General features: G+C 36.9%; 1 protein-coding gene across 2 annotated transcripts in view; it reads right to left on the minus strand.

Annotated features, from left to right (window-relative positions):
- Positions 1 to 12,564, minus strand: part of arid3c (AT rich interactive domain 3C (BRIGHT-like)) — a 79,273-nt gene extending 66,709 nt beyond the window's left edge. The window contains exons 1-2 of one of the 2 annotated variants that reach the window (XM_039650052.2): positions 12,259 to 12,564; positions 10,275 to 10,916 (exon numbers count right to left, since the gene is read on the minus strand). In XM_039650052.2, coding sequence (XP_039505986.2) covers positions 10,275 to 10,916; positions 12,259 to 12,297 — 681 coding nt within the window. In that variant the 5' untranslated portion in view covers positions 12,298 to 12,564. The remainder of the gene's footprint in view (positions 1 to 10,274; positions 10,917 to 12,258) is intronic. The other variant, XM_039650053.2, reaches the window with a different exon arrangement.
- Positions 12,565 to 14,722: the final 2,158 nt, after the last annotated feature.

The following is a 14,722-nucleotide window of genomic DNA, read 5'->3' on the forward strand; positions in this document are numbered from 1 at the left end:
CAGCTAGAAATACCAAGGGTTCACTCTAAGCATGGAGAGTCTGCTTTTAACAATTATGCCAGCCGCAGCTGGAACCAAATTCCAGAAGAGATCAGGTGTGCTCCTACAGTAGTCACATTCAAATCCAGACTCAAAACACATCTGTTTAGCTGTGCATTTACTGAATGAGCACTGTGCCACTGTTCGTCCGACTGTTACTGCACTTCATTTTATTCTAAATGGTTTTAATTTACTGTATTTTATTTTAATCATAATTTTTATTTTTCATTATTTCTTATTCTAAACTGTTTTAATTATTCCGATTTCTTTTGATTATTTTAATTTCTTCTATGTAAAGCACTTTGAATTGCCATTGTGTATGAAATGTGCTATATAAATAAACTTGCCTTGCCTTGCCTTACCTTGCCTTACTAAATAAAATATATAACATAATTAATCTTAATTTATTCATTTTAAAACATTAAACTAAACTTTTATTTGGCAGGAACCCTTAAAACTTTTCTTTTGTTGACTACATATGGTTATTCCAATTTTTTCATACACCCCATTATGGGAGTAACTTAAACTGTAAACAAACAAAAGGTTCGATCTATGAGCGCAATATAATACGCTCTTTTTTTTTTATAAAACTGGGTACAATGAGGGACATTCTTCTACATACCCTTCAACCATTGAACATTAAAAGGAAACTTGTGTAAAAGCATTAACAAATACGTATTAGTAATATTTGTCAATATTATGTAAAGTGTCTTGATCAACAATATTTATTCACTGTAGAATTGACTTGAATAATAATTCATTATTACAAATAAATCATTTTGACATTACAAATATTATATTTACCTGCTCTAGAAACTTTCCAGTAAACACTGCTAATAGGAATTAGAAGAGAAAAGGGAAAATTACATTTTTAAAGCATCCGTGTGAAAACAAACCTGTAATGAGACGTGAGGATTTGGAGAGAAAAATAAGGGATTCTTAGAAAATTACAGTTAATAATTCATGTGATATATCGTAAATTAAATCGGAAGAGCAGACCACCAATGTGCAGTATATGTTATCTTTTGTCATACTATTAAAGAAAAATACAAAGGGAAAAAAAGAAAAAAAAATGCAACGACTGAAAAGACTAAGAGCTCTTGCCACAGATATTCTTCACATTAAAATACCAAGCGTTACGTTATTCTTCTGATGTCTGAAAATAAAACGGAAATTGTACACCTCATTCAGTCAAACTGGCTGATAAAGTTGCTTTAATTGCAGCGCAACCTTATTATTTGCAATGATTTGTTTCAGTCTTTAGTGCCTCCGGACTCCTATAATTCAAAACACAATAAGCTCATCAGGAAAAGGTGGATAACGGCTTCTCATAGCAAGTATGGGAAGATGGCAAAATTACACAGAATTCCCTTAAGCCCGATTACACAAATAGACCTTCAGGCAAGCCACTAAATAGTCCGTTTTGCACATCCCTAGCATTAAACACATCTTCTTGATGTGACTATGTTACATCATGCAGCCGTTTTGTGCACAGTGTGGTCAGACAAATTGCTTGTCACTGGACACTTGTTGCATCACACCTAATTAGAACACAATGTGTTCTGTATGAACATGTCTAAATGCTTTACCAAGGCAATCAAGCAGTAATAAACTCATATAAACACACACGCACACACAAATGTGTGCGTGTGTGTTTTGTGAGGGATCATTAGGGTGGGGGGATGTGCTAAAAAGCTAATCCTGTAAAGAGAGTATCTGATTCTGACCGTAAGCCTAAGACACTCAATGCTTGATTCCTCCCTATCTTTCATTACAACTCTTCACCTTAATGAACGCTGACACGTGAGGCCATATGGGCCGAGACTGATGACATGAGACCTCAGCTGCTGCCATCTAATACTCATTGGACTGGATGTGTCTTTCTGATACTGACACAAGGAGAAATTAAAACACTCGAAATTAGCACCAAAAATGCAAAGCCAAAAGCAATATGATCTAAAAGTGTTTTACTGCTGAGCTCCAGCTTAGCCTAAACACACTGCAAAAGATTAGCCATTCCTTTACTGACCATTACTCTTGAACTGAAGGTAAAACGGCTCTGTATGTCCATTAATAGTTCATTTACTTCAAGTACCAAGAGAAATGTATAATGAACCTTGGCACAGAGTGTGCAGTAAATGACCTTTTAATATATCACATGTATGTCTAATGATCATATGACATTGCTGCACTCAAAAAAAAAAAAGAAAAAGAAAAACCCTGCTCAATTACTGCACCATGTTCAAGCATGTCAAACTGTACAATCTGTGATTGTTTCTACTGGATCAGGTCCTGTATATAGATTATGTATTTGAAGTGAACATAATGTTTTGTTTATATCCTGGACATAATGTTTGCATAGACTATGCCTGGCAACCATGATCACAAAGTCTATTGCGAAATCAATCCACAATGACTCACCAGTACTACTAATAAATGAGAAATGATATTCCCATGTTTTAGACAACAGCTTGGTGTCCTTATCAGTATTTTTCTAATCTAGAACTGATAAAAAAAGATACCAAAAACAAATTATTACTAGAATATTTCATTGCAAAATTCACAATTCACATGGGCTACTTGATCACTTGACTCCAGCATACAGGAAACCACGCAGGGCACATACACTCAAAATTGCGTGTCCAAACGATGCCATGTGTTCTAAAACTGCTTGAAATCACACCTAATTCTTCAGATTAAAGGGTTAGTTCACCCAAAAATGAAAATTCTGTCAGTATTTACTCACCCTCATGTTGTTCCAACCCCGTAAGACCTTCGTTCATCTTCGGAACACAAATTAAGATATTTAAGATATTATGATCGCTCCTGCATACAGTCCATAGGCTTCTTGAGGGACTGGCTCTTGCTGTCCTCGAAAAGTAATTGAAGACATCGTTAAAATAGTCCAAGTGACTACAGGGGCTCAATCTTTAGTTTATCAAACGACGAGAACACTTTTGTGCGCAAAAAAACAACAAAAATAACGACTTTATTTCAACTATTCACTTCCTTCTCCATAAGCCTATAGTCCGTTAACGTAGTGTGATTGCGTAGAGCTACGTCACACGTAGGCTCACTATTGGTCGACGCTGGTCATGTGTGTGTGATGCGTGTGACGTACAATAACAGAAGCTTACGCTATTTAACTAGTTAGCTGACTCGCGCAGAGGGAGAAATAAACGAATAGTTGAAATAAAGTCGTTATTTTTGTTGTTTTTTTGCGCACAAAAGTGTTCTCGTCGTTTGATAAACTTAAGATTGAGCCCCTGTAGTCACTTGGACTATTTTAACGATGTCTTTTATGACTGTTCGGGGACGGCAAGAGCCAGTCCCTCAAGAAGCCTATGGACTGTATGCAGGAGCGATTTTAATATCTTAAATATCTTAATTCGTTTTCCGAAGATGAACGAAGGTCTTACGGGGTTGGAACAACATGAGGGTGAGTAAATACTGACAGAATTTTCATTTTTGGGTGAACTAACCCTTTAAGGGTAAAAGCTAGTGTTGAAGAGCTATGGAGAGACCATTAGGGTAATGTTATGTATTACAGTGCCACACAAAACAGAGTATACACTTGCTCAGAGAAGGTGTCACTTAACCATATTAGTATTCGCTGAGTTTGTTCATTGCCCTATAAGACTTTTGCACGCTACACAAAAAAGGCCAAGTTTCCTGTAATTAAAAAGTGACACCTACTGTACATTAAAAAGGCAAGTTAAACAAACCCATCTCCCTGTGCAAATACACATACAGATAAACTGATAATTTTAATGTAATGCTGTTTTTACCATTCATTAACTAGATTGTGGCGGCCCATCAGTCTAATCTGTCCTGCCAGTTTCATATTGATCCAAAAATATATTTAAACTAATCTTTATTACATAAAAGGTCTTTAACGCTGTGTTTTGTAGCATTTTTTTGGCGAAGTATGTCAAACTATATAAAATTGGAAGCAAAAAATGGCTTAATCCCCTTATCAAATTGTAAAACCCTACAACTTAACCAAGTCTGTTTGTGCTGCATGTTTCAAAGCAATGCGCTCACTTTGTTCAGCTTGTGACCCTGTGTTTTCCACATCTTAGAACTATTGGTCAAACGCTATATTGCCAATGTCGAAATATCGGTCGATTTTTGCCATTTTTTTATATCAGCATCAGTCGATGCGTTTTTCTGATTGGCCAATGTGTTGGAAATGGGACTTCTGAGAATGGCAGCACCTGAGCACACAGCGCTCCCATTGTTTAACAGTTCCGTCTAATATGTTACTAGATAGATTTCGTATAACAGTATACGAAAAAAAAGTATTATAACATATGCTTTTCTTTATTAGTAACAGAAAGTTAAACACTATTATACTTTCTCATACCGTCAACATTCAACAAATATATGCACGGTCTGTGTGAAGTGAACGTGGACAAGGAGTTTCCATCAAAAGTTTTTAATTTAGAGATTTATATTTTGTATTAATTTTCATATAATTTAGTTCTAATTTATTAAATATTAATTCAGATTAGGGCTGCACAATTATTCGCACTGAAACCGCACACGATTTGGAAAAGGCTGCAATTACTTTATGTGCAGCTTGTCAGTGCAGCACGGCTGATCGGTAGTAAATGCTACTTCATCAGAACACTAGGGAGCGCTCTCACGCAGACATGATAAATATGCCCTGCCACAGAAGCAGATAACACCCGTCATTCCAGGAAATCCCTATTGCTGTAGATATCCACTATAAAGGCTAGATGTCTTACGGCAGAGTTTCTATCGTCATCACCAGTGACCATCTTGTCACAGGTAAGCTGATGTAAGATGAGTGGTCAGCACAAACACAAATACTCTTATCTCGTTGAAATCTTGACAGATTTACAAACGGTTTGGTTTCTTACAAACGTTATTAACGTGGCTATAATTCTGGATGATTATTTATTTATAAACTTACTATTCATAAGTATGCAGTGTCATAACTACATCTCTGATGTTTATAACAAACCAAACCGTTTGAAAATTGGAAGAAAATTTAGCAAGTTATGGTTATTTATAAAGTACATGCACCAATAAAACACAATGTTACGAGTGAGCGAGCTGCCTGTGACAAGATGGCCGCCAGGTGCAGATGTCGACCTACATTGGCCAGCAGCGTGGACGAGATATCTAGCCTTTATTGTGGATATCAATGGCTGTAGCTGATTAAACAGGAGACTGAAATGCTTCAATTTTTTAAACATGACCAATAAACACACAACTGCCTTATTCTGTGTACGAAGCCACATCATCTTACAGAAGGATGCTTAATGGTCGTTATGAAGTGAGTTTGGAGTATGTTATTAAATGCTGTCTTTTGGTGGACAAGAGGATATTGAATGCTTCTCATGTTTGGAAAGTTGTTTGACGCACATTACTTTTTCAAATGCACTTTATAAGTGATTCAAACTCACAGAACTTTAAGATGGAGCAGCATTTACAGAGCCGTATATCAATGACGAGCTGCACAAAAAAAAAAATCGCAGCTTTTGTGATTTCAAAATCACAATAAGCCATCTCGATTTAAATGCGTTTACATGGAAATTGCGATTAATCGTGCAACCCTAAATCAAATAAAAAATATATAAATCAATATATATATATATATATGTAAACGATATATCCATGTAAACGATACATACACATATATATATATATATATATATATGTATGTATATATATCGGCCATCAAAAAACCCTTATCATTTGACCACCACTCACCGAACGGCTCAGTTTACAGTGAATGAATGCAGTAAACTCCATCTCTGTATGTGCTGTGAGTTTAGTGTGCAATTGGGAATGCAACAGGCACCAGTTACGCTTTATTTTCACATTCATATGATTTCTATTCAATAAAAAATTATATAATATATTATATTAAAATAACATTAAAACATACTAGTAGTAAATTAATAGTTTTAAAAGTGAATTTAGCCATAAAAACATTAGGCCATAAGTTAATTCTACAGTATTTATTTTGAGATTTGCTGAAGATTACATTTACATACAGTAAAGATTACATAGGGTAATCTAAATGTAAAAAAAAAAAAAAAAAAGAAAAGAAAATATACACAATTCATGTCTAAATGAAACCATGTGGTCTACAATGGCTTGGGTTAAGTAAATTCATCTATATCAGAGCTAAAAATTCGATATTATAACTGGTATGATACTAATATATTGTGCATTTCTACTAAATACAATATCTTACACTTTTTTTAAATTAAAAAAGACAATTTGCATATTTATCAGCCTCTTGAGACAGTGACAAACACAGCATTAAAGTGGAGCGCTCTCACTTGGAGCAAGATGATATAGCTCTAGCTGCGGGCCTGTGTCCAGTTCTGAATGTTCAGAATGGGTCATGTTCAGAGCAGGCTTATCAGCTCCGGCCAATTCTGGCAGCTGATGACATGTCAACAGGGATTTTATGATAACCCAGCAATTGGACACAGCTAAAGGAAGCTCTTATTTATAAGGCGATCTAAAACTGAAACAACTGGAATTGTATTCAATATTTCCACTGACAGCACACGTCCAAAACGAACCTGCCACAGCTGTCGGAATTGGCCTGGGTTAGCTCATACCACAGAAGGCTAACGATAGTGCTGCTAGGTAAAAATCCCAACCTCTGTGCCATATGGAGAATTAGCTCCATGCATGTGTTTTAGCTTGAGACTTCATGCTGGGGCACTTAATGGCTCTCAGGACCCCAAAACATATGAGCAAAGCAGAGCAATCAAACAGAAGGGGATACCGTAGGGGTGGAGCAGACCTGTAAAGTCAAGGAATGTCGTGTGTTGACACCGTAGTTACTGTGTGTGTTGACACCGGAGTTAATGTGTGTGCGTGTGTGTGCATGTGTCGATTTCAAAGAAGGGCTCCAAACATTTTTATGATGGTATTAATGGGCTTGAATTGAAGTGTGTAACTTGAGAAGACTTTAGGACTGGCCATTTAAATATATCAGCAGACTATCCACCGAGACTCATGGGTTAAGGCTGTTTTGGGCACATACTGTATAGCCTCTGTCTCTCACTTCCACAAGCAAGTATTTTTTTCCTCTTCCCAAAAGTATCCAGCAAAACAAAGAGGTGCATATCTTTAAAACCCCTGCCCACCGACAAAGTTTGTTTAACCACAAAGACTATTTCGGCTTCCTGGCTAGGGGGGAACGTTGTCTTCCTTTCAATGATTTCACAATTGCCTCATTTCCTATTTTCTCCAAGAGATGTTTTGCTTAATTGTGAGTGTTTGAGTAAATTAGGTCACAGCTGGCTGCCGCGATACTCGATAATCTGCTTGGAACTGCAATTATAAAATGCTAACAGATTATTTTGAATTTACACAGGTTTCAAACCATTACAGTTGATGTGTCTCTTCTGAGCCTTAGAACAAACAGATTTCAGAGTTTAGACTAGAGAGTGCTAATATCCTCTGAGTCAAATATATATATATATGACAAAAAATCCATTAGACTAATTTAACTCAAGCAGACTGAAGAAGGAAAGAGAAAGCTCCTTTTCCACAAGCAGATAGTGAAATCAAACACCACTGCTGGGTTTCCTCCACCCCGTTCAGCCCTGCCCAGCCCCCTCTATGGTCCTGTAAAATCCTTGTTATGGGAAAAAGCCATTATGTGAGTTTTTCTCATGTTTGCAAAACATGGCAGAGAGACAGGGGGTAGGGTGAGAGGGGATCAAACATACGCCCCGAAACCAAAGTGGAGGTCGGACTGAGTAATCAAAAGAGTGATATTTGCAGAGGGGAAAAAGTACACTCTGTACCTTTAGTGAGCATTTGATATGTGCTTCAAATAGGTTGAGATATAGAACCTGCTGATAAAGCATATTTACTCTGAAGTGGAGCCAGTCTGATAAGACATATACTATCGTTTGGAAGTCTGATGGCTGTGTGGTTTTTTCAAAGAAATTAATACTTTTATGCAGCGAGGAAGTGACAGTAAAGATTTTTGGAATATTATTAACGATTTTAGGTTAAAAAAAATCCGTTTCAGAAAACACAGTGCTACAGAAAGTAATACCATTTGTGCAAAGCAAAGAAAATGCATGTGCATGCATCTAACAAACACTAAATTAATCAAATTAAATGCAATAAATATTTACGTGTACAACAGAATGTGATTCACTTTGTGGACACACACACACACAAATGTTTGTCTGGCTAGACTGTGATGATGTATGCAGTTTGTTCCTATTTCGTAATGGCTTGGCTTCAAGCCGACCCATACGCAGCCTGAGAGGGATATCCCAGCGTTATTGGGAGGGAGCCAGGTTGGAATGCCATCAGGTCTAGTTTCCTGCATTCCTGCCAAAACTCTATGCAACTACTTGCCATCCACCCCACTCCCCCACTGTTTTTTGACAATAAACGGCCAATAAAATAGCAACCGGTCTAACTTGGTCTCTTCCGATCCTTCCCTGTCTGGTCCATCTATTCTGTGTTCCTTTGTTGAATGACTCATTTTTAATATCAGTGAAAATAGAACTGCAACACACATCCATCTTATAGTTAACTGAAAGAGAAATTAATTAATGACAAAGTGCAAACAATGTTACGCATATAGCTTTTTTAAGACCTTATATTTAATTTTCATAATTGAGTTTTTTTTAGATCTTTGGGTTTAGTTTTAACAAAGAAATATTGTACAGAACAATTTGAGCTGACTTTGAAAGTTCTTTCAGAGCTATAAGCATGGTCTATATTTATCGTTTGCATTACTTTCGTAAATACAGACACCAGGAATTTGGTCACACATGTTTAATGTCTCAGTCTATTTTTACATTCCTCAAAACAGCCATTCTTATTTCAAGAAGGCATTTATAGCATTTCGACATTTTTTTAAGTGTTGAAAACAGGCAGTACACTGGCTCCAGTCAGTCTGCCAAATGCCATCGGCATCCTTTCATTGTTTCTGCATTTCACTTGATTTGTCCAAATAGCGATTACAAAATGCATGTTCTGCGACTTCTGCAAAACAACATTAATTGTTATGTAACACTGTCCTCAGTAGATTCTTTTCTTAAAGAAAAGATTATGGTTGGTTGGTACTAATCTTACATGATAAATTAATTACTATAATATAAATTAATATGAATTAAAACCAAACTATCTATTTACAGTATAATGACAACTGCAGTTTAAATTTCCTCTGTTGAATTTGTGTAAGATACTTTTGATGGACAATTTTCCTCAATTTCATCAATGTCAATCAAAGCAGATGTCTTTATCCAAACTGCATTCTATCCCCTACGTTAAACCAGTGCTTACACTAATGCAGCCGCTAATGTGCATGTCTCATTTGGCCAGGTCTCTGAATGATCTATCATAAATAAGGAATGACAAGTCCATCCAGGCTCGTTCCGTATAGATCTGTGTTTGCTTAAGAGCCTCACTCTCAGTGTATCACTCTAAATTATCCCCTGAGAATACAGTGGAACTAAACTGCTGCAGCATAACTCAAACATTCTCACACAATCCTGAATTTACAGTGGTTCTAGCTGACTTTGAATAACTAAAACATCCAGCTGCAATTCAAAAATCTGTTTTAAAACAATCAAAACTAATTGAAGCCACACTAGTATTTTGTACTCATACACATCAAGAGCAAAGACTCTAACAACAACAACAATAACACATTTGTTCTTTTATGTACTCTGCAAAAACCTAAATTATGAAATGGTAATTATTTAAATATTTCAAGCAAGTATTTAGGCAATTCATCTTTCCAAATCCAAAGTAGTCCAAAAAGTATAATGTACTAAACCTATTACCGCAGTAAGTTTGATTTTACTTAAAAATGTAATGCAGTGATTAATCTTCATAAGTGGGAAAAATGTAGAGTGCAGGCTCTTTGTCTCTGGTAATTATGCTAAAGCAAAATGCACGTCAATGTCAATGCATGGATCAAGAGTCTGGGCCGTATAGTTTGCATCAAGATCAAGCATTAAAGTTCAAGAACTGCCATGTCGTTTCCTCTGGAAAAATCTTTTTTTTTGTGTGTGTGTGTGTACATGCATGCAGACTAGCTGTTATGAAATATGCTGGGACTTCAGCAAGTGGTTTCACACAGGACTAATCCCAATTTCACTTCATGCTTTTAAACTTTGCACGTTAGTAATCCCCATTCGGTTCACCGGAGTGCACATTCAATGGTTATTAAAGTGCATCTAGAATCTCACTAATGGACATACCTGTTTGAACTGCTCCTCGTAAGTCCATTCGTGCTGCTGTGATTGTGGTGCCAAACCACTCGGTGATTCAGCCTGTCCTGGACCTGGATAGGGAGGCTGGATTCTGGATAGATGTATCGGAGTACTTTTTGGAGACTGCCCCGCACCGGGATAAACAGCATGGCGCGATGGGTAGTGAACTAGGGGTCCTTCCAAATCTTCATCCCCTCCACCCTCGTTCATACTGTCATCTTCATCCAAGTCGCGCTCTTCGTCATCCATGCCGCGGTCCAAGTCTAGGTCAGCATCATCATCATCTTCATCATCATCATCATTGATGTCGGAGTTGGCTGTGCGCTCATTTGGGTGGCCAGAGCTCGAGTTCGGAGCTCCCGCAGCGAACGCTCCCCTGACAGCTGCTTGATAGTGGCGGAAAGCCAGAGCTTGTTGATGAATCTGCGACTCCACCATAGACCTGATGTCTTTTTCTTTTTCGGCTTGGCGGATCTTCTCCTCCAGGGCAAGTCGAGCCGCCTGCTGTCGCTGCAGGTTCTCCATGACCGCCTCCAGCTTCATCCCGCCGCCGCCGCCACTCGACTGACTGTGAGCGCTGGAGGAGCTGACCAGCAGAGGAAGAGTGCTCGCCGACGAGAAAGCGGCTTGCTGTGGGCAATACAATGCAAATGTTAAAATTTAGCTGAAAGTGTGGCGTGAATTGTGGGGATTTAGTGGAGTCAGACCCCCATTAATTAAGACTTGAGCCCCCTGCAAAAAGATTCCAAAATATTTTGTTGGGGGTGGGGGAGGGGGAGTTAAGTTGGCTACATATTTTTCATACAATTGCAGGCTAGTTGGCATTTTTAGTAAGTATAAAAGTAACATTTTAGGTTTGTTGGAGCACGTATTTTCACGTGTATCATCAAAAAAGACCTAACGACCAGATAGCCTAACAACTAAGTAAGCTAGTTCACACACTGTCAATCAGTTTAAGGTGGTAAAATAAAATGGAAAAACATTATGTATAATTTTCTTGTAGTTTTTCATATAAGAACTAAAGTTACAAAAACTATAATCTACAAAAAATTGTTTTTACTTTATTTACTCAAAGTATTTTAAATTGTTTAGCTAGAGATCCTGAAGCGCCAAATTACAATGTGCAGATGATCACGAAAATTACATTTCCATGTTATAGTTTTAGCAGACGTTCTTTACAATGTAAAGAAAATATATGTCAAAATTGATTTAAAAGTATGTGGAAACTTTAGTTGAAAGTCATTTGCATAGGCCTATAATACTGGTTGAAATAGTTATTTACTAAACAGCTGTACTAGCCTGCTATAGCCTAAAAAGGCAAAACGCTGTAGGTCTATTTTTTATGTAAAAAAATATATATACACATTGTAAAAGTCTTATCATCAATGTCCCATGTTTCCATCCATTTAACTTGTCCCCATATTCTTTTTTTTACTAGTTTTTCTTCATTAGCAATTAAAGTAGGCTAGTTGAAAAACTGAATGCTCACAGTTAGGCACCGCTTTAACTTAATTTAATGCAGCAATTCAACTTTTCAATTTCGTGGGATTTTTATTTATTTATTTTTTTTGTTCAGATGACATTATCGATCAAATCAGTGCAACAGATCAGTATAAAATAATTTTGCGTACTGGGTTAGGGAAGAAACGTGGTTTCCAACGGAAATATTCCACTAACAAGATCAACTATAAAACTAGACGGCCAGCATTAATGAATCAATGTCACATTTCTGATGCGATGTGCAAAAAAACAACCTCGACCTATTCAATGACAGAAATATGACAATGTATAGCCTATTGCTATTGACGGTACAGTAACGTTAACTTAGGTCGAAGGTCTGTGTAATGTAACAGAACATGCTGTAATCTATAAACAGTTTATAAGGGCACTAAAGATCGAAATACAATATTTAAATTAATGTACCGAGTAAACAACTCTACATTCTACCCGATGAGCAAAAGCGCGTGCTTACCAGTGCCGATTTAGTTGCTATGCTTGTGTTGTCAACCATGCTTCTCCCGTCAAATGCGACGAATTTGCTCAAAAGTGACCTTTTCCCCCCAAACAAAGTCAGAAGTGGTTGTATTCCCGTCTCAACATCTAGATCCGTGTCGTGAAAGCAAAGAAATGGCTCTCTATGAAAGCGGTTTCGCGACGCGCTCGCGGTCTCAGCGATTTGGCAACAAGTGGCTGTAACTGTAGCGAGAATGACCTCTGAGGACTAGAGATCAGATCAGTCCCTATGCCTCCATCTGCTCTCTACACGTCAATAGACATGGATATAAGGCAATCAGGGCAGGGTCTGCACTCAGCCAACTGAAATACAGCTGAGCAGCTTCCTGCGCGCGCTTCTCTTCAAATACCACACTTTCAACTTCATTTGCAACTAATTGAACGCTATAACAGTTTATAATTAACACGAATGCTCCGACTTCGAGAGCTGAAAGTGTAGAATAAGTAGAAAGAGCTAATCAAAGGTCGAAGATGGTTTTAGCTTTGAAACGCAAACGATAAAGTATAGCATAATTATAGCATGATCTCACTCACAAGATGTTCTTCAAAACATATGCGCGCATACATTTCTACACTACTATTTAGGCTATGTGTTTGTGGACAAGAGTAGCGGAAGACTGTTGTTGGAAATTGGTCAAACACTTCAAGTTTGTTGAAAATGTTTATTTGTATGATATGTAGCTGCCTTTGTTAAACGTATTTTACACACACATATGCTACATCTAGCCTATTATTAACAAGGCAATGACATAAGAGGTCACTGAATATACTAAAATCCCAGATTTTAAAAATGTGCACTTCAGGCAGTGAATTAGATGCAACTGTTTTATCATTAATGTAAAATGCAGCCAAAGTGTATTCATCATACAGAATAAAAGTCAATCGGTTGCATTACACCAGCATCTAGACAGACTTCAATGGTGCTGATAAATATCGAGTGTTAGTCTTCTGTAAATGCACCCTTCTGACTGCAGAACATATAATTGCCATTCGCCCTGCAATTATCCAAGATTTGTAATTATATGAACCGATAAACAGACTTACAATTGAATTCCATATAATTTCAGAAAAGTAGGCCTACATTAGTCATTACCACACTTTTGAGGTTTAAACAATTTTGTGGTAATGAAACCAAAGCCTTTGCAGCATCCTCTGAATCATGGCTGTAAGAGAGAGAGAGAGAGAGAGAGAGAGAGAGAGAGAGAGAGAGAGAGAGAGAGAGAGAGAGAGAGAGAGAGAGAGAGAGAGATTAACAATGTTTGACTGTCATACATTTGATGTCTGAGTAAGTCCAGATAGCACTGAACAGCAGGTAATTTCTCCCATGACCCCACTGCTCTCTGATTATGATGAAATATCCTATTATCTTTTGACCCCAATAACTCTGCAATGATGACTGCAAGAATCATGTGTTGCTTTATGCCCTCGAAATGTTGAGCAAAATTGATAATCATTTACGGTTACAATCCATTCAAGTTAATGCAAGAATAAGGTCTTGAACTGACTGATTAGGCTAGAATGATGGTTAATATGTTTGACACAGTGAACTGTGCTCAGAGAAATTTCTTAATGACAGGATTGAAATCACACACTTTACAGAATCAATCAATTATAATGTGTGCATATCTTAGAACAAAAGTGAGACGTTTCTATTATAACTAATAAAAAGAAGATACAGTATTTGGGACACATGCCAAATATCTAATGCAATTAATTTTACTTAACTTTCTCTAATGCAAAACCTAGACTATCAAACTGAGGTTTACCAAGTTTATGTAAACATAAGCTCTGTTCCAACAATGTGAGATAAACTTCTAAGTTGATTAAAATTCATAAAATGAACATAAATGATGCCCGTTAATGTTGTGAAAAAATTGTTTAACATCGCCATCTGCTGTTCATTATCGGTAAATACATCAAAATAAAACTATCATTTACTATAAGAGCCATTACTGAGTTCCTTATACTTTAGTAAGAAACGAATGCTAAACTTAAAAAAAAGGATGAATGTAGTGCTCCACAATGCCATTAATACTATTTATTATCATGACATTTTTCATGATCCAATTCCAGCTATAAAATGACTTGCATAAAACTTGATGTCAGATTATTTTTCATGGCACTCACAACCTCGGAAACACTTTAGCTAATGAAAAAATGAAAGTGTGTGTGCTTTGCATCAGCTCTAAGATACTGTTGCAACTGAATTCAATAACACTAATACATTGGCTGGCTTAACAGCACAATGGTGTGATTGAGAGGAAAAAATAGAAGCAAAATTACAGCAGTGTAGCTGAATCACTTATTACATTCATCATGACAACAAAATCATGAATATATTCACAAGTTATGTCATGAATGTGCATGCAAAGGAATCATTTTCATGCATTTTGTCTATGGCTCAAAATGTCAAAAAATGTAAA

Source organism: Pimephales promelas, chromosome 4, assembly GCF_988280905.1.
Source record: "Pimephales promelas chromosome 4, fPimPro1.hap1.1, whole genome shotgun sequence".
Classification (NCBI taxonomy): Eukaryota; Metazoa; Chordata; class Actinopteri; order Cypriniformes; family Leuciscidae; genus Pimephales; species Pimephales promelas.